The 17,981-nt window shown below is 40.7% G+C and overlaps 1 protein-coding gene across 2 annotated transcripts; it reads right to left on the bottom strand.

Moving 5' to 3' along the window:
• Positions 1–5,669: 5,669 nt before the first annotated feature.
• NCOA5 (nuclear receptor coactivator 5) lies at positions 5,670–17,622 on the bottom strand. 2 transcript variants are annotated; one of them, XM_053453761.1, is made up of 8 exons: positions 17,488–17,622; positions 10,462–10,528; positions 9,018–9,431; positions 7,929–8,038; positions 7,648–7,774; positions 7,345–7,556; positions 6,683–7,000; positions 5,670–6,600 (listed from the first exon to the last, which is right to left on the bottom strand). In XM_053453761.1, the coding sequence occupies exons 2-8, from the start codon at positions 10,497–10,499 to the stop codon at positions 5,948–5,950; spliced, it is 1,872 nt and encodes a 623-aa protein (XP_053309736.1). In that variant the 5' UTR covers positions 10,500–10,528; positions 17,488–17,622; the 3' UTR covers positions 5,670–5,947. The 2 variants fall into 2 exon arrangements, with proteins under 2 accessions (XP_053309736.1, XP_053309737.1); XM_053453762.1 differs by having other exon boundaries at positions 7,345–7,544.
• Positions 17,623–17,981: the final 359 nt, after the last annotated feature.

Here is a 17,981-nt window from a genome sequence, read left to right as displayed (position 1 = left end):
GGGAAAAAAGAAGAAAAATGCAGCGTATGGAACTGTGATAAGGACCTGTAAAAAAAAAAAAGGAATCAAATTAAGCAAGACCTGTTCGTCTCTTAAGAATATGTCTGATGCCGAGGAGTATGTTGCAATAATAATCTGATGCAAAAGTAAAAAAACAAAAAAAAAAACACATAAAAAGGGAAAACTAATTAGGAACTCGAGTCTGCCTTTAATACATCCCTTTGTTTCCTAGGCTGCCCTCTGATCAGGAGCTGTGCCAGCAGAATGATACACAGTGAGGACACCAACTTTGTAAATGGGCCATTGGGCCCCTGTTTTGTGTTGTTTATTTAAATAGAGCATCAGTGGCAGGGAACCACACTGCACCCGCCAGAGACTATGAGCTGCTGCCATTCTCTCACTCTTGTCTCAATGCATGATCTAGGATAGAGACAACTTATGTACCAATCACCTCATGCTGTACCTCAGTCACCCTTGTTTTTGCAGTGGTTTTGTGCTTATTTTTTCTACATTAACTTATTTGCCCATAACACGTCTAGCAAATCTAGAAGTAGCAGTGATCGGATTGATAGCTGTTTAGTTAAAGGTGTGTGTGATAAAATTATCTGTGACATTGTTTACTGGAGAATTATTAAAACTGAATACAATTGGTATCGTGCATGTATGTTTGGACCTCACCTATTTCCCCTTTAGATGTTTGAAAGAGATAGAGTGCCACTTCTACAGAAACTGGTCCTCCAGCCAAGGAGCACTACAGGATGAATTCAGTAGCAGTAACCCAGTAGCTTTCTAAATAGTAGATTAAAAAAAAAAACAGTCTATTAGGCCTATGGTTGTAGGTGGGGGGCAGCAGCAAACTTGGGGCAGATCAACTTATTAAGCTATCAGGCTCTCCAGCAAACTACTGCTAGTCCCAAACAGGTCTATTTACACTGCCGGTACTGTCACAGAGGCATATTGTATATGGCACCAAGTGTTCTACTTAGGCAGAGCGCTGAGATATACGGTAATATCATGTCATGGGACATAGTAGAGAAGTAGGACCTGGAAAGTGGCAAGGGAGCTGTCCCCATTCAGGTCTAGAGCAGGACCCAGCAAGTTGTTGCCCCCCCCCCCAGCCATTTCAATGCTGTATCACTAGCATAACTTAACGTAAATGCCATAAAATAAACCACTAAAATATTATATCCTCATGTTAACTAAACATGCATCCTTAAAATAGTGGAGGACTATTTTGAAATTAGTGTATTACACACAGGACTTAAGTGGTGGCTCCTACAGCAGTACTGGAGTTAACTTTAAAAAAATATATATACTGAACCAATGGTGTATTTTTGTGTTTTGCTGTTGTGTTGAAAGTTCTTTTTTTCTTAGTAGTCCATTTGCAGTGTATGGAATGAGTAATTCACCAGTCCCGCATGCTTGTGATAATCGCAAATTCTCAGTGAAGCTACTGTGTAAAGAAAGCATGCTGTGATTCATGTAATCATGCACTTCACCATCTACAGGGGATGAGGCAGGGGTGCATGACACCATCAGGGACAGCCAGTGTGTTCAGGTGGCCTGGCTGGTTGAGATTTGCATGTGAACAACAAAGTGTCCCCTTGGTTTTTGTTAATTGTTCCTTGAAGTGCCTCTTAAAGAGTGAAAAACTGGCTCTCTCCTTGCTCGTATAGTGTAGATGATAAACAAAACCCTACAATGCAGGCAACATTAATACAACATTTATACCACCGCTCCTTGTATCAGGCTGTTTATGCAAAGATCTGGTATAAAATACATTTGGTATTATAGCCTGTGTTAGAATGGTATATATAGTTAACGATTTACACACTTAGTGCAGGTTTTTGGGACAGCTTTAAGTGTCTATTAAACACACTTACTACAATACTGCCTACATAGCCAACAGATAACGTTTGGAAAAAGGAATAAAGATGTGTGCGCTGCTTAAAATATATACAAATATTTAGGACTAATAAGCAGGTACACTGAGTGTTGTTTATTATTAGTGGAGCACTTGGGATGCTAGAACTTGCTTATGCACATGCTAAGTCTCTGTATTTGTGGTTAAGGTTGGAACGCACACATTCTTGCTTCTATGCAGACATATCAGGGACCTTTAAAAAGAAAAAATATTTTAGTAACCATTTTATCACCTTTGAAAGTAAGTAGGACAAGGAGGAGTGGGCTTTCCTCGACCATTAGCGCCAACTAGAGTCGACAATGGGAAGAGCAGTATTTCTGCTCCAAAACCTTCCAGTACGTCTATGCTGCTAATGAGCATGCCATGTGTCACTTTTTTCTTTTCAGGGGAGGGGCTAGGAACTTGATTATTAATATGGCAGCTTAGTTTGGGAAGATGGTGACCTAAACAGTGAATTTAGAGTTCCAAGTTGCACTACAAGAGTCAGAACTGTCTCTGGCTAACAGCTGACTTTCCATAAAAGAAGGATTCCCAAAAGCTTCAAGTTTCCTACTGAACTCACGTTTGTGCCATTTGTGCAATATATACATATATTTATATTATATATATATAATTACAGATGTTATGTAAATTCCCACACCCAACTCCAAACCAGAAAACCCTATAGCACTATATGTTTTATGTACTACCCAGTGACTTATTGTGTAGTATTTATTTAGGCCTCTAGCTACTGATATGCTTTAATCTTTTGTTCATAAAAAAAAAAAAAAGTATAGATAGGTTTACCCCATGTACAGATTACCGTTATAAACCAAATGAAACACTGCTATATCCGGCTGCTTTTTGTTTGTGTAACTCTTCTGTACTGAAATAGTTTCATGTTTTGTGCAGTTATCTCATGTGTAGTTTTTACTGTGGTTGATTGCTACCTACCTTACTCATTATATAGCTTTAATGTGCAGATTTTATTTGTTTTGAGACTCCTGTCAGCACAAAATGCAATAAAATTAAGTTTATTACACCCTTTCACTGTTGTGTTAGGTTCTGACTCGGGGAAGCACATTTTATAGCCATATTACAATATTAGAGAATCGGTAAAATATGGGTGTCAACAAACAGGCAAATGCCACAATGCTGTCCTGGTTCAAATGATAAAGTTGCTGTTCCACTGTAGTACATTACGTGGATTTAGCAGATGGTCTTTTCTTCTGTTACCTGAAGGCTTACTTTTACAACTTAAGGAGCTTTTACAATTCCTATAGCAAAACTTAAAGTTTCTGAAGTCATATCGCACGCTAATTTAGCATCTGACAAAAAATTACCAAGGAGCTATAAAAACAAGCATTCCTGACCACAGTATCGGTGAAACAAATCTCTGGTACGCCTCTCTCTTGTAGTCCCGCAAGGCTGCCTTCGCGTTGCTCCCTCATGGGACACGCATCCCAGTGCAAGTCCTCTACTGTAGAGAACATTGGAGTACAGCGAACTAATTATCATGTTCAAGAAACCAGTTTAAGATGATGTGAGCTTTGTGACATGGTGCATTATCCTGCTAGTCGTAGCCATCAGAAGATGGGTCATAAAGAGATGGACATGGTCGGCAACAATACTCAGGTAGGTTGTTGCGTTTAAACGATGCTCAATTGGTACTAAGGGGCCCAAAAAGTACACCACCACCTGTCTGATACAAGGCAGGATGGATCCATGCTTTCATGTTGTTTACGCCAAAATCTGAGCCTGCCATCTGAATGTCGCAGTTGGAATCGAGACTCATCAGACCACGCAACGTTCTTCCGGTCTTCCATTGTCCAATTCTGGTGAGCCTATGCGAATTGAAGCCTGTTTCCTGTTCGTAGCGGACAGGAGTGGCACCTAGCCTAGTCTTCTGCTGCTGTGCCCCATCTGCTAAAAGGTTCGACATGTTGCGCCTTCAGAGATGGTATTCTGCATGCCTTGGTTGTAACGAGCGGTTGGATTTAAGTTGTCGTTGCCTTTCTATCACCTTGAAACAGTCTTCCCCTTCTCCTCTGAGGTCTGACATCAACAAGGCATTTTCGTCCACACAATTACTACTCACTGCATATTTTCTCCTTTTTCAGTTTCTGAAATAGTGACCAGACCAGCCATCTGGCACCAACAACCATGCCACTTTCAAAGTCACTTAAATCCCTTTCTTCCCCATTTTGATGCTCAGTTTGAACTTCAGCAAGTTGCCGTGACCACGTCTACATGCTTAAATGCATTGAGTTGCTGCCATGTGATTGGCTGAGTAGCCATTTGTGTTAACAAGCAGTTGAACAGGTGTACCTAATGAAGTGGCCAGTAAGTGTATATGTATATAGTTGATATATAAACATCACAGAAACAACTGCCATTGTAAAGTATTACATTTGTGTTATGCTTGCCTCGCTATGGATGTAACCACTTTAAAATGCAAACTACTACCAAAATTTTATTAAAATCCAAAATGTTTTTTTACATTTTGTTTTACTAAATCACATTGTGATTGAGTAAGCTGGGCTCCATTGACTTGCATGGTTAATCACAGTACCTGTTGATCGCCTCTTAAGGTGTTTCAAATCAGGCATCCGTCGCTATAATATATGTGGTGGATGTTGACGCCCAGAATGCCTCATCAAGAAATTACAGCATCACCCTTTGGGAGAAGAAAGCGGTCATAGATCACACCCACACCTGGTACGTCAATTGTCATCAAGGGGTTAATACCCAGGGTTTGCATACTAGACATTTTTTGTGTTAATTGTGTCTTAAACGCTTTCTTCCCCCAGATCTTCTGCCTTGCTGGATCCTCAGTGCTGATATTGTCATCAGCTAATGTAGCAGGTCTTAAGCTTGTGTCACTTCCCCACGTGTTCTATGGACAGTGACATTGTTGGCGAGGCTTACTGCGGACACTTCTTTTGGTATGTAGTTTTCAACGGGTCATTAGTCTATTATACTTGTGGCAGGGCTTCCATGCATTCCACGTGTTGGATCTTTGGTTACAGCGATTGTATCTTGTGGCTTACTGACAAAAATATGAGCATTATATGTCATGTTGAGGGATCGCACACATTGAAAGAGTGGATCTGCCCCCCCCCCCCAAAACCCAAACATCTGGCGATTGCTTTTCTTTCTACTAAAACACAACAGTTACAGCTGTGGAGAGGGAATGGCCATACATATAAAATATTTCTAAATGGCTTTAAACAAGGTTGAGTAACAAATTTAATTAGAAGCAAATCCATAACAGTGGCTGTTCCACCTACTATATACTCACTGCTACCTCCACTTCTGCAATTAAATGCTCCAGTAGAAACATTGTTCTACCCCAAAACCTTCCTACGACAAACACACACTAATTTCAAACCACATAATTTAAGTACACGCTTCTAAAATGTTAAACAATCTTTCAGTCACTTAGTGTGCCTGCTTGTCTTACCTTTAAAGACAATTGCTTGTTTGATAGATTGGATTAACTGTATAGGGGTGGTTAGAAAATTGTATTGGTAAGACCTTAACCCCTTAATGACAAAGCCCGTACATGTACAGGCTCAAAATGCATGGTTTTCAATGGGTTTAGGGACCACCCATTGTCCGTCCTTAAGGGGTTAATATTTTTGCCCCTGTAAAAAGGTACATTTTGCATGCTACACCTCTGTTAATTGTTATATCAAGAGGTGAATTATTGCAACTGATTAGTAAACCAAAAGTGACCAAAAACAAAAAAAACCCAGAACACACATTATAGACATTTTAAAGTTTACTTAAAAAAAATTAGAACACATTTTGCTGTAAGAATTAAATGTACAAGAAAATATGTCTAGACAGGGTAACCGTTCACATAAGGGCAACAAATGCATAACATGCATCCTTGGACATAACTGGTCTCTAACAAAGGTTAAGGTTTAATTATTAACCAAAATGTTTGTTTCAGACTACCACATATAAACAAACAAAAAAAGTTTAGTGGGGTTTTGTTCAAGTGATCAATGCACAAGCTTGGGGAACTTACATGTGCTTCTAATAATGACGAGGATAAGAGCCCATTGCAGGCTGAGGTGGAAGCCCACCACGGTTAGCTTGCCCTGTTGTCTGACTAACCAAGTGAGAAAGTGCAGGACCACTCTGGATCAGTGTGTCCAAAGCCTTCTGGACACTAGGATTGTCAAAGTTTATGCCTGTGGAACCTACTGGCCTCTGGTTGGGTACATTAACAGGTACTTGGGCACGAGTCTGATGTTGCCCATACAAGCCCTGCGCTTGAGAAGGTCCACTGGGTCTAGGTGCTGTGTTTCTTACAGGTATTCCAGGCCCCATGGGATTTGGATGCTGGTTAACCGTAGGCTGTGATCTCTGTGCCGATGGGCCAAGCGTTCCTGTATTCATCTGTCCTGGCCTCTGTTGGGCACTTCCAATATTACCATAGCCTTGACCAGGAGCAACTGTAGGGGCGGCCACTGAAGTAGCTGGGCTATTGGTGGCTGTGGCTCCACTATTGAAGAGACTGAGTATTTTTGCCTGAAGCTCTTGTTGGGGATTGCTCATAGTCTGTGTAACCTGGGGAGCAGAGCTCAGTGGCTGTGTCATCTGCAGACTGGTATTACTTGTGAGATTGGATTGACCATCAAAGGAAGTCACTGGACCAGATCCCATCTGCGGTCTTGACAGTTGTGCTGTAATACACACACAAAAACTCACATTATACTTGTTCTACAAAGAAGGAAGAAAATAAAGTTTATCTCTTATGGTACTTACATGACAGTGGCTCTGAGGACACATTCAACATCCTATCTTTCCGCTCACGTAGATAAACCATGACCTTGTCTATCTCTTCCGCAGTAATATATCTATTATCTGCAAGCAGCCACAGTAAAGTTTGTATGCTTGGAGGATGAGGTCCCCTCAAGCCCTCATCTACTGGTGGAGCACGTTCCCGCATAACAGCTTCAGATGACATCTTGGACGCTTGCCTTGCAATATCTTCCCGTTCCTTCTCACGACTTTCAGCTTTAAAGCGTTCATAGTTCCTGGCCACAAGCACCATGGCATCTGCTAGTGGCATGTTTCGATGTTCTGCAACACAAGACAGCAATAGCAACTTTATGGTAACAATCCAGAGCCAAATGAGGTTTACTTTCTAAACAGGTTCTGTGCAGTGACATTTGTATGTTTTAAGCTGAATAGTAATATATAGCTCCAAGAACAAAATTTCTTACATAAATGAAAATAACACTTCAAGCATCCCATTTCCAGTAGACTAACTCTTAAGTTTAAGGTTTTTACAGAGGAAACAAAATTGCCAGTTACTACTACAAGTGATGGAGCTTTTGATGCAAACTTTTTCATCATCTTTAATTGGAAAAACAAATGTACAATGCCTCTGCCTTCATAAGGTTCTATTTTGTGAAAATCTTTACCTTGAGGTGTTCCAAATAAGATGTTCACTGTACAAGAGCGATGCACTTGATGCTGCTGAGTGAGGACAATTGCAAATGGAGACCCTCCTCTAGTAATATCTTCCAAGGCTTGTGTTAGAGACACCTCAGTGTTCAGAAAAATCAAGTCCACCATCATACCAAGGTCACGCACCTTTCGTCCCACAGACTCTGCATACTCCCTGGCGGGGACACTATGTTTCCATTACTCGAGAACAAGTTCTGAAAAAGCAAGTTTATAGCCCCCCCCCCAATATTTAAATAAAAACAAAAAAACAAACTTACTTTGACTGTTTGTTGACAACAATCACAGAGCAGTCAACAGGTCTTTCAGCTTCAATTCGCCTTTGGATTTCATCAAAATATTGCCTATACAGTTCCTCACGACGACGTTCCTCTCGTTTTAGGCGATCTAAGGGTGAAGTAAAGAAACTAGGAATTATTATTTTTTTTTTTTTTTACAATGCAAGGCAATAACCCAACTAATCTGGCTGAGGCATTGCCAACGTGACCGAACAAGTTCTCCATTTAAAGCGCAAAAAGCTGGTTTTAACAAAATCACCAACCTTCCGGTTCCCTAGGGTATCTGTCTAAAGAATCCCTATAACGTTCATAAGGATCATCTTTTCTGCGATTGAGGTCATCATGGCGATATTTGTCCAGTGGGTCATCACGTCTGAAAAGGGAAAAGAAAAAAAAAAAAACTACTGAAAAAGAAAAATACTGAATAGTACAGATAATTTAGAGCTATAAACTTTGAAATACAAACAAGCAAAAACTACAGTAATCACTTTTTTGGTTGAAGGAAATAAATTGTGTTCAAGCACAAGCTTTAAATGGCATAATGCAGAAACAGTGCACTCTTCGTTTCCTCCGCACCTCTCTCCTCTTAGTAAATAGTTACATTTGTTGCTTCCTTGATCGGCGTGCTCTTACCCATAATGCACATGAAAGCTGTAGTATGTGGCAGAGAAAATACAACTTGTAGATACTCTCAAATTGCCATTTTACAAAAGCTTTTCATATCCACTATGCTTAGCTCCCAACACTTTAATCTCTGCCCCCCCCCAGTTATGCATATTTGAGCCCAGGCCTGCCACACTGCCTCCCAGATATGCCTTATATCCCCCACATATGTCACTCCGCCTTCCCCAGATATGCGTTTTGAGCTGCTTCTATGACTGAGCCATTATAGAAGCCCCAGTGGAAGTGCCGGCAGTTGTGGAGGCTGTCTGCACGTGTGGCAGACGCCCACTGGCTGCCAGAGAGGAGATCAAGGTCCCCTGCAGCGCTAAAGGGAAGCCTCCTCTCTGTCCATTGCAGCCGGCGAATGGTGCGCAATGAGCACAGACAACCTCCGCTGTGCTGGCTGATGCTTCCTCCGGGGGCTCTATGGTGGAGCACCGGAAGGTCACGCTGGTGCTCCATCATAGAAGCCCCGCCAGAAGCGGAGGATGTTTGTGCACATCGCACAGATGCCCGTCAGCTGTCAGAGGAGGATCCAGCTCCCCTGCAGCACTGGATATTAGTGTTATTATCCGACCTCTATTTGAGGTCGGATTATAAAACGAAGGGTATTTTACATTTTCTAACGCAGATTACAAAGTACCGCTTCATAAAGGGTAAATTTTACTACTAAGTGAAAGAACCCTTACCTGTACAGTGGGTCTTTATAGCGGTCATACAATGGATCCCGGGCATCTCTCGAATCTCTGATGCGAATGTCTCTTGGATCTCGCAAATCTCTTGGGTCTCTGTAGTCTCTAGAGTCCCGCACATCTCTAGAATCTCTTGCATCTCTGGAATCACGAGAATCCCTTATGTCTCTGTGATCACGTGAATCTCTTAGATCTCGGTGATCACGGGAATCCCTTAGATCTCTCACATCCCTGAGATCACGCCCATCTCTCCCATCTCGATGTTCTCGTCCATCTCGTGTATCCCTTGCATCTCTAAGCGATCTCGAGTCTCTACCATCTCGAGTATCTCTGCTCTCTCTCCTTGGGCTGGTACGCAGAGGGGATCGGTCACGTTTTGTATCGCGGGAATCTCCATATGAATACAAGTCCCTGATGCATAGAAAATAAAAAGTTATTTTAAGAGAAACAGCACAAAAAAATGGAAGACTGGCCTTGTTACAAATGAACCATGTCACAAATAAAGTTCCACCTATCGCAAGACCGTTCAGCAAAACACAAATGTAACATACATTTGCTTTATCCTATGAAAAAGGGGGGGAAAGCCACGCGCTTGTACTACAATCCAGATAGCGGAAAGACTATTCACAGCTCAAAAAGCAGTCATATACTTCATATCTGCATTACAAGGTTGTTGATTTTGCAATAAAAATACAGGTTATAACATACCAGTTTTATGTTGGTTTTATGTATATATTGGTAGAAAATGTTTAAGTGTGTTTAAAGAGCATCAAGAGTCAGAAAGAAAACCCACTCAAGAACGCACCGAGGAAATTGTTGTCTCACCACAGCTTGGCCATAAAATTTAAAAGAGGAAGAGGCAGAAAGTTGATACCGAGTGCTTTTGGTTAATTTAGAACTATATTAAAAAAAAAAAAAAAAAAAATTCAGAAGGCTTTACACTAAGAACATGTTATGAGGTTTTAAACTTTTTTAGATATTTGGACAGTTTGTGGGAGGGGGAGTTGATGCATTGCCCTAAATCTTCGTGGTTGGTTGGAAAAAAAGATAAATGTGGCACACACAATTTTACTCAAACAACTTGTTTAATGGTTATCCAAAAGTTTAAGCGCGCGCGCATTTTTTGAACGGAAAGAAAAAGAACATCTGGTTAGTGCTAAAAAGCACCTTTTAGGAGAGGTGACATTTGTTTCACGGTTTGGTTAAGTAACGAAACGCAACGATAAAACGCACATCTTTATTTAATCCTGAGCCGTCGCGTTTTCCCGGGTTTCTCATCGCGAATTTAAACGATCCAAGCAAATAGTTGGTTGTTTTGGTTTAGGATGAAATCCAGCTAGGCTATTTGTAATTCATTTCTGAAGGCTTTTGGGTACTTGAGAAGACTTGTTCCAGAGAGTCCTACCTTCAAGGGACCATCAATGGCTAACTATGACTTTACCTTCTTGATGGACTGGACCTGGATGGAGCCTTATTCATATTTCTTCTGTCCGCTGCCTTGTTAATATCTGAAAAGCACAATTAACCCATCTGTTCAATTATTTGAAGCGAGACAAAAGTTTTTTTTTAAAGGGAAATAAAAAAAAAACACACACAAAGTAAGACTGCTACCAGGGAAAGTGGTAAAAGGGATGTTTATTTTGAGACAGCACATATTACCCATATTTAATACAAGTTTCCGATCCACCAGATAAGACACTGTGTGTTAAAAGAACAGGCAGATTTAGAGGACATTGAGGCACTTTAATCTGTTTTTTTAGGGATTATTCTACAGTCCAAAAAAAAAAAAAAAAAAAAGGTCAAGGAAGCAGCTTGTGGAGAATGCAGCTTTATTATGGAAGTTGAAGAACAAAATCCACTCTTTTAGAAGGAAGCTAGAGCTGTATTGACTGCATCAAATCTGTTGGCAGTGTTAATTATTAGATTTATAATTACAAACTGGTCAGTTACCAAAACAGACAATGAGAATATATTGAACTAATGAACACAACACAAAAGCATTGACCTGGAACATGTGTTTAAAGGACTTCCTATAGAAAATATTCCATTGGTTTCTCTTTTTTTCCCCCCAAGATTGATGCTTTGAAGTGTTCCACTCTTCCCACATTAAAAGTATGCATGAGTAAAAAAATAACAGCATAACACATGTAACTTAAGTAATGTGGCATGTTCCAAAAGAAGCTGGTGTCCATGTTGCAAAACAATAATGAAGCAAGATGTTCAGTGGCATGAAAGAACAAATTTATTTAACGGCATCAGCTAATCATGTGGGCAATATAAAATGACATACTAAATCAGTTTTTAGAACAAAAAAATAAATAAATCTTTTTTTTTTTTTGCCATCTTTGCCCCCAATATCCTCCCTGTGCCATGCCCCCTCCCCACATTCATGCTATCACACATTCATTCAGTCACACATACTCCTTCATACACCCTCCTCCACCCTCTCCGTGCTGCTCGCAGACTTCCGTAGGGGCCCACTGCTTCCCTGTTTCTTGCACTCTGTGCAAACAACTTCTCTTTTACCAGCCAAAGGAAGCAGGAACACATGTGATGTAACATGACTCCACTGGGTTCCAGCATCCCCTTGGCGGTACAAGAGACATTGCTCGCACAGGTAAGCAGTGGGCCCCTGTGGAAGTGATCGCGGTTGCTGCCCCTTTTGCCCGACGGGCCATACGTTCCCCCACCCCTGGGCGTACGGCAAGACTTGCCAAAACATGGTTGGGGAAGAAAAAGCCGGCCCCTGTATTAAACTACAGCAGAGGATTCTGCCGGTGGTCTAGGAAAACACTACATCCCTCCATTTAAGAAAAATGCATACGGGAGTCCATTTTGTATTTTACTGTGCCCATTTTGTTTGATTGGGAGTTTAAAAAAAAAAAAAAAAAAAAAAAAAAAAAAAAACTGTTGAGAGTTTTTTTCCCCTCACTCTTATCCCTCCCATCTCTCTTGATCAGCAAGCAGGGCTCCATAGCCTTGTACTGCTGATTGCAATGTGTGCAATTGTGGATGTACCTGTACGCCTGTAGGATAGTAAAGGGGTTTAATGTTTCGATCACATGCCCCCTCTCTCCTCCAAGCTCTAAATCTTTCCTGATGATTGTTAGTCTACAATGCATTTATCATTTTAGAAGACTTCAGGTAGTACAATGTGAATTTTATTGAGAAATTACCAGTGCTTTAACTATTTACATTTGAGCACAACTCTAATTTACATAAAAATGATGGATTTCACAAACTTACTGTGGCTTTTAGTGTGTTGTACTATTTACATGGTGCCATTTCATATATTTTCTGAATATACATTTGTATAACACTGGTGTGTTTGAGTCTATGTGGCAGAATGCAACCCAAATCAGCCAAGGGACTGATATCTGCATAAAAGTTCTGAAGACACAGCATCATAAAAATAGACTTAGCTGACATTTTAAAAAGGGACAAAAACGCCCCTCTCCCATGTGAATGCGTATTTCAGTAAAATACATTTTACTGCACACAAATCTGGGCTTCGTATGTTTACTAGTGTTAGAAAACAAGGACTTTTCGTATATTCCACTTCCCCTCAATGCTTATAAAGGAATAGGAACCGCATCAAAAGTATGCAACATAGGGTACCCCCTTTGAAGTTTAGTACTATGCAAAACTACATTCAGAAGCAGACTTCTCGCTATAAATGCCTTTCTGAAGTTTGGAGTATTGCGTCTATTCAAGATCACCAGATTTTTAAGCTCCTTTACCTAGAACAAGTATTGGTAAACCAATGGCTGCAGAAAATATAGGTATATAGTGCCCTTTCTTATTAATCCAGCTGTAAGACAGAGATTGGTAATAATTAGATCTAAAACAGTTGTGTAGAGAAAAGAACAGTGGGTTTATGGAAGAAACTTCATGGTGAAGGCTGGAAAAGTCAGTGATTTCAGCCAAATGGCACCTCTCAGGTGCTCCAGATTATTATTATTATTTTTTTTTAATATACGGAGTTCGGAAGGACATTGTTTTATTGTGAAATTCCGAAGATAAACTGAATAAAGAGAGAACTTGGAGGCTTCTTAATGTTTTGGATTTGTTTTTATAGTACATGAACGGGCAGTTTATTAGATCGGTTCGAGAGGGGACTTTTAAAAACCAACACACCTATTCGGTTTCATGGCCAAACTTTAAATTGACAAGATGTGTGTGTAAATTCACATATAGTAAAGTTCCTCTCAATGTACTAATTACATGGTAACACGCCTGGAGCTTCCATCCACAGCCTAGCAAAGAGCATAAAATAGTACTAACCACTAATCTTGCCATATTTGGAAAATAGCTCTTCCATCTCTTTGCGATCCATATGGTTTGTGGGCAAGTTACCGACAAAAATTCTTCTTTCTAAATCGTTGGGACTGTCGCTTTCTGTACGGTTGAGCTTGGAAGGGCTAGAGCTCTCTTTCTTCTTTGGTGAGCTGTAATCCAAACATAACTTCGCAAAAGAGAAAAATTGCCATGCATATCATTTGAGAAATACCAAATGCCTTATAATAAGACAGAGTATATTCACTAAAGCAGACATTCGCGGGATGAGCACCCAATTCTCTGTAAATGAGAGAAATCTCAATGTATTCTTGCAGTTGAAATATCTCCTAAATAAAACACATAAGGGACGCTTTGAGCCCAGGGCGCCAAAATCGCAGTCAAATGATTCACAGTAGTCTACATGCATCCAACAGGACCCCCCCCCCAAAAAAAAATAAAAAGTTATGCTTGGTTCCTAATTGTGCCATTTTATATATATGGCTGTAACTCTTCCAGCGAGAGAGAGAGGGAAGAAAATAAATGTAAAGGCATGGAAAATAAACAACGCACACAAGTTTAAACCATGAATAATGAGATCAGCTGCAACCAAAGCTTTCATAATTTTATCTGCAGGTAAATTTTACTTTGAGATCAGTGGTTCCCAGACCATCAATCAGTAGGTTTTGCTTGTCATCAAAAGAGATTTAAAAATGTATGTGTATATAATATTTAAAGTATATAAATATTCTCCAATCACCTGCACTAGTTCTAAGATGTTAAAAAGTTATTAATTGGGCAGCTGGGATTTATCACAATCTACTCAGCATTAGGAGGAAAGACTAGAAATTCATTGAGAAGTTTATTTTTTCTGGTCTATTACCATCATATTTGATGTAGAAGAGCAGATTTCCGGTGAAAATATTTAAAGTGTTTTACATCCCACAAACTGTGCTTGTTTAGTCATCTACTTTGCCCCTGGTACAACCTAGCATGATCACGTGCTAAGCGTGAAATATTCATTCACATCTGTGAGTGCACAGGAGAGAAACCTACACGCATATTTGTTTGTGACGAAAGCACCATGAAGACAGTCTTTTTCTGTTTACAGACACACAGAATGAGTTGCAAAGTTATCTGCTACGAGCAGAAGCCTTTGAGATAATGGCCATGGAGTGGGGTCCGTCGGAGCTGCCAGATCATTCAACAGCGTGAACCGTGGTCATTTTTCCGACAGGTTTCCCTTTTTGCATAGCAGCAGTTGATCAGATGGATTCTACGCTAGTTCCAGTTTGACAGAGCGTTTAAGACTGTAGGACGGATGTTTCACAGAGCTGAAACAAATACACACTCAGATGCAATACTTCATTATCTATTCCCGGTGTTAACATGGACCCTTGTAATGAACACTTCATATCCATAAACGTTTGACGAATACCAGGTGCTAGATTTTCCAGAATTCTTCCAAAATGGGAAAAAAGTTTCTTCCTCATCAAACAGTACCGTATGCAGCAACGTGGGTTAGTGTTGGGGGAAAAATAGTGGTTTTAATTAATTTTGTTCCAACAAGCCTCCTGTATCTGCACACCTGGAGGCTGCCATTGTTGCCAGGGATGTGATATTTTGATGGCGCTCTCTGCTCAAAACACCTCATTGAACTAATTCTTCACAGCGATGCCAATGAAACCCGTTAATCTACAGACTTTCGTTGGTCAGTGTGTCAGGAAGGGTGATTAACAATGAGCCATTCAACTTCCTCCCACAAGCAACGGGTGTGTTCAGTAGATTGGGCTTTGGTATAAGAGCTAGAACGCATCCAAACGGCTCATACCCAGCTGTCTGAAAACATTACGTAAAAAATGCAATTCTATAGATTAGTTAATATAATAGATATTTTGGGAAGAGATGCTCCATTTAAGTTGTTGCCGCCTCTGTTACTCCACATGAACGCATTCTGTGGTGACGCTATAGCGACCGTGGAACCAATTCAAAAGCACCTTTAGTACACGTTGTAGTTTGGTGAAGTAGTCTGGGACAGCAAATTGCCTTTTAATGCATGAAAAACGTTGAATAGTACCACAGACAGGGACAATCCCTTTTCTAATAACACCGGAAGAAAACCGATGAAGTCGAAGCAAATATAGACTGGTCGTTCCCGCAAATCTTGTTAGGAGCGGTTTGAGCGATGACTCCCAAATGCAACTACCCTCCCTCGGAAGAGAATTTCTCTTTGGGGCCTGAATCCCTCTTTCTTCTATAACCATTACTAGATCACAAAGTATTTAGTAAAACGGAGCATCCCTCATAGGCCTTCTGAATTACTGTCAGGTACGCGCCTGAGCGTTGCCAAAAAGAACAGTTTGAGAACCACTGACTACTTCATTAAAATATCACATCTTGTATTCATAAAGGAAAGCGTAGTTAAAAGACACACCAAAAACAGTGAATTAGAGCGTTCACTTTACCAAATCTAATATATTTCAAGCCATACATAGCATATTTTTTTTAGCAGGTGAATTGTTTTAATTTACACTCATAACGTGCCGTTTCATAAAGTATTTTATATCTGAAGAGGAAGCAAGAATCACGCGAGTCTCCTCTTCTTCCAGTGATAGGTCACAAATGATAAATATCAAGATTAAACTATACCAAAAAAGTTAACCCGACATCTAATTACACATCAAGAAATTTAAATTTTTTTAATTTTTTTTATTTTGTTGCACCGAGAAATCCCGAGCATGAATTACATACATATCTCATTCTAAGAGCGTGGCGTCGTTGGGTCTATCCTATGTTGAAAGCTCTGTTTTGGATGCAAAGACATGGGAAGTTGTTTATGAACTGGGAGATCTTTTTGTTGCACACACGTGTACAGTATAGAAGGGATATAAAATTTTGGTCCATGTTCTGTTCTGTTCTAATTTAACGCATACGATAAAGGAATAGCGTAGAATGCCCCAGCATGCATTTGCCCCGTTCTCTACCCACCAAGTATAAGTTGTGTAGGAACCGCATGTTCTCCATTCAAACGATATACTTTCCCGCAGTCAGGGGTCTGCTCAGACACCCACTTGCCGAAACCGATAGAACTTTCACGCCATGGAAGACAGCGGCAGCTTCTACGTCAGGTGTTATTTTTGAAGAATGCATATTACGGTAATTACGGGATACAAGGCTTCAGACTTGGTCTTTTGAGTTGTTCTATGTACATGTATCTGAATGGATCTACTAAGATACAATGTTTTTCTTCCTTTCTTACAGCTGAAGGCCCTCGGACACCGTTGACACGCGCTGATGCTCTCTCAACAGGATGCTTGTCTCCACGCAATCAGCGGATGGAAACCCAGTCCCAAAAGTAAGGACGCCTTAGCGTCTGCGACCAGAGAAGTGCCAGGTGCACAGAGAAGGTAACGTGTGGGTTTATTTTTAAAGTTTTTTTTGTTTGATGGATAAATACGCATCGTGAAAGTGCTACGTTTTTCCCAAAATCACTCAGAAATTTTGCAGTTTTGCAATTTTTAGAGATTGAAGTCTCCTGCTTGTGATCACTGCTTCCAGGTGGTAGGGGTTTATTCACTAAGCCCAGCCCTCAGAAGTAAATGCATCTCATCATCCGGCAGATGAAAGGGGAGGACCTAGGGCGCCTACATTGTTACAGCAGTTTTATTATCTTATTTATATAGCTCCAAAAATGTATGTAATCAGAACCTTAATTATGACAATAAAAAGATGCATAAATGAGATTTTGTAAATAAACCACAGGCCGCGCATTTTAAAGACACACCGCACCGAATAATTACCGACTACCGGTATACGCGTGGATATAGGTAGGAAAGAGTGTAGCCCGGCTCATAAACGGTTAAACACAATGAAAGGAACTGAGGCATCAGGACGGTAAAGGTGTTCAAAGCTAACGCGCCAACAGCGAGTAATAATTATACAACAATTATATGAATCACTCCTCACAATAAACACGCGTGGACACAATAAACAAAAACACGCGAGCGCACGATGGAACATTTAAATAAACAACCATTTCGAAGAACGATGCGATGAACACGAGCAGATCTTTAACGCAGAGCCGCAGGCGTGAACACGTATCTATGCACGTTCCACCTTTCGTTACCGATCTGACACGTCGCTTATTTATACGGAGCATCACACATTGTATGGATATTGTACCGACGCTCACCTGAGATCCCACGATTGCTAAACGATCTTCAAGCTATTCCGGTGAAATCCCGTCCGCCACACAAAGCCAGGCCAACGCACGTCCGATCCGCGATTACACGCTGCCTCGCTTTACGGCATTTTCGAAGCCCATTTCCCAGCTAGTGTCGATAGATCGATTGGTTAGCTAATAGCATGTGACGCAGCGGACACACCCCCTAGCTACCGCCATCTTGTCGGCGGACGTTCCTCCGCTCTGGTAATGGCGGTTAGTGATTCTTAAGCCATTCTGCGGGTTGTGCAGGAGAGCATGAGCTGGCTAAAGCTCACACACGTGTTTATTTCAGATAAAGGTGTTATAATAGTTTGAAACGTGTGTTGCAATTTATAACGAGGTGCAGCAGAGTAAAATCGACTACATGTTTTGGAACGTAGCACTATTCCGTTTTTTTTTTGTCTCAGGTGCAAATTGGCACTAAAATCCTCCTGAATGTTTATGGACGTTATGGAGTAGGG

This window comes from Spea bombifrons, chromosome 13 (genome assembly GCF_027358695.1).
Source record: "Spea bombifrons isolate aSpeBom1 chromosome 13, aSpeBom1.2.pri, whole genome shotgun sequence".
NCBI lineage: Eukaryota > Metazoa > Chordata > Amphibia > Anura > Pelobatidae > Spea > Spea bombifrons.
This window is presented reverse-complemented; position numbering and strand designations above follow the sequence as displayed.

Excerpts from the sequence above, each read along its gene's own strand:
- NCOA5 (XM_053453761.1), bottom strand. The coding sequence starts at position 10,499 with ATGAATAAGGCTCCATCCAGGTCCAGTCCATCAAGAAG. Across the intron at positions 7,557-7,647 it reads GTTGTCAACAAACAGTCAAA|TGTCCCCGCCAGGGAGTATG; the intron begins GTAAGTTTGTTT and ends ATGGAAACATAG. Across the intron at positions 6,601-6,682 it reads GTCCTCAGAGCCACTGTCAT|CACAACTGTCAAGACCGCAG; the intron begins GTAAGTACCATA and ends TGTGTATTACAG.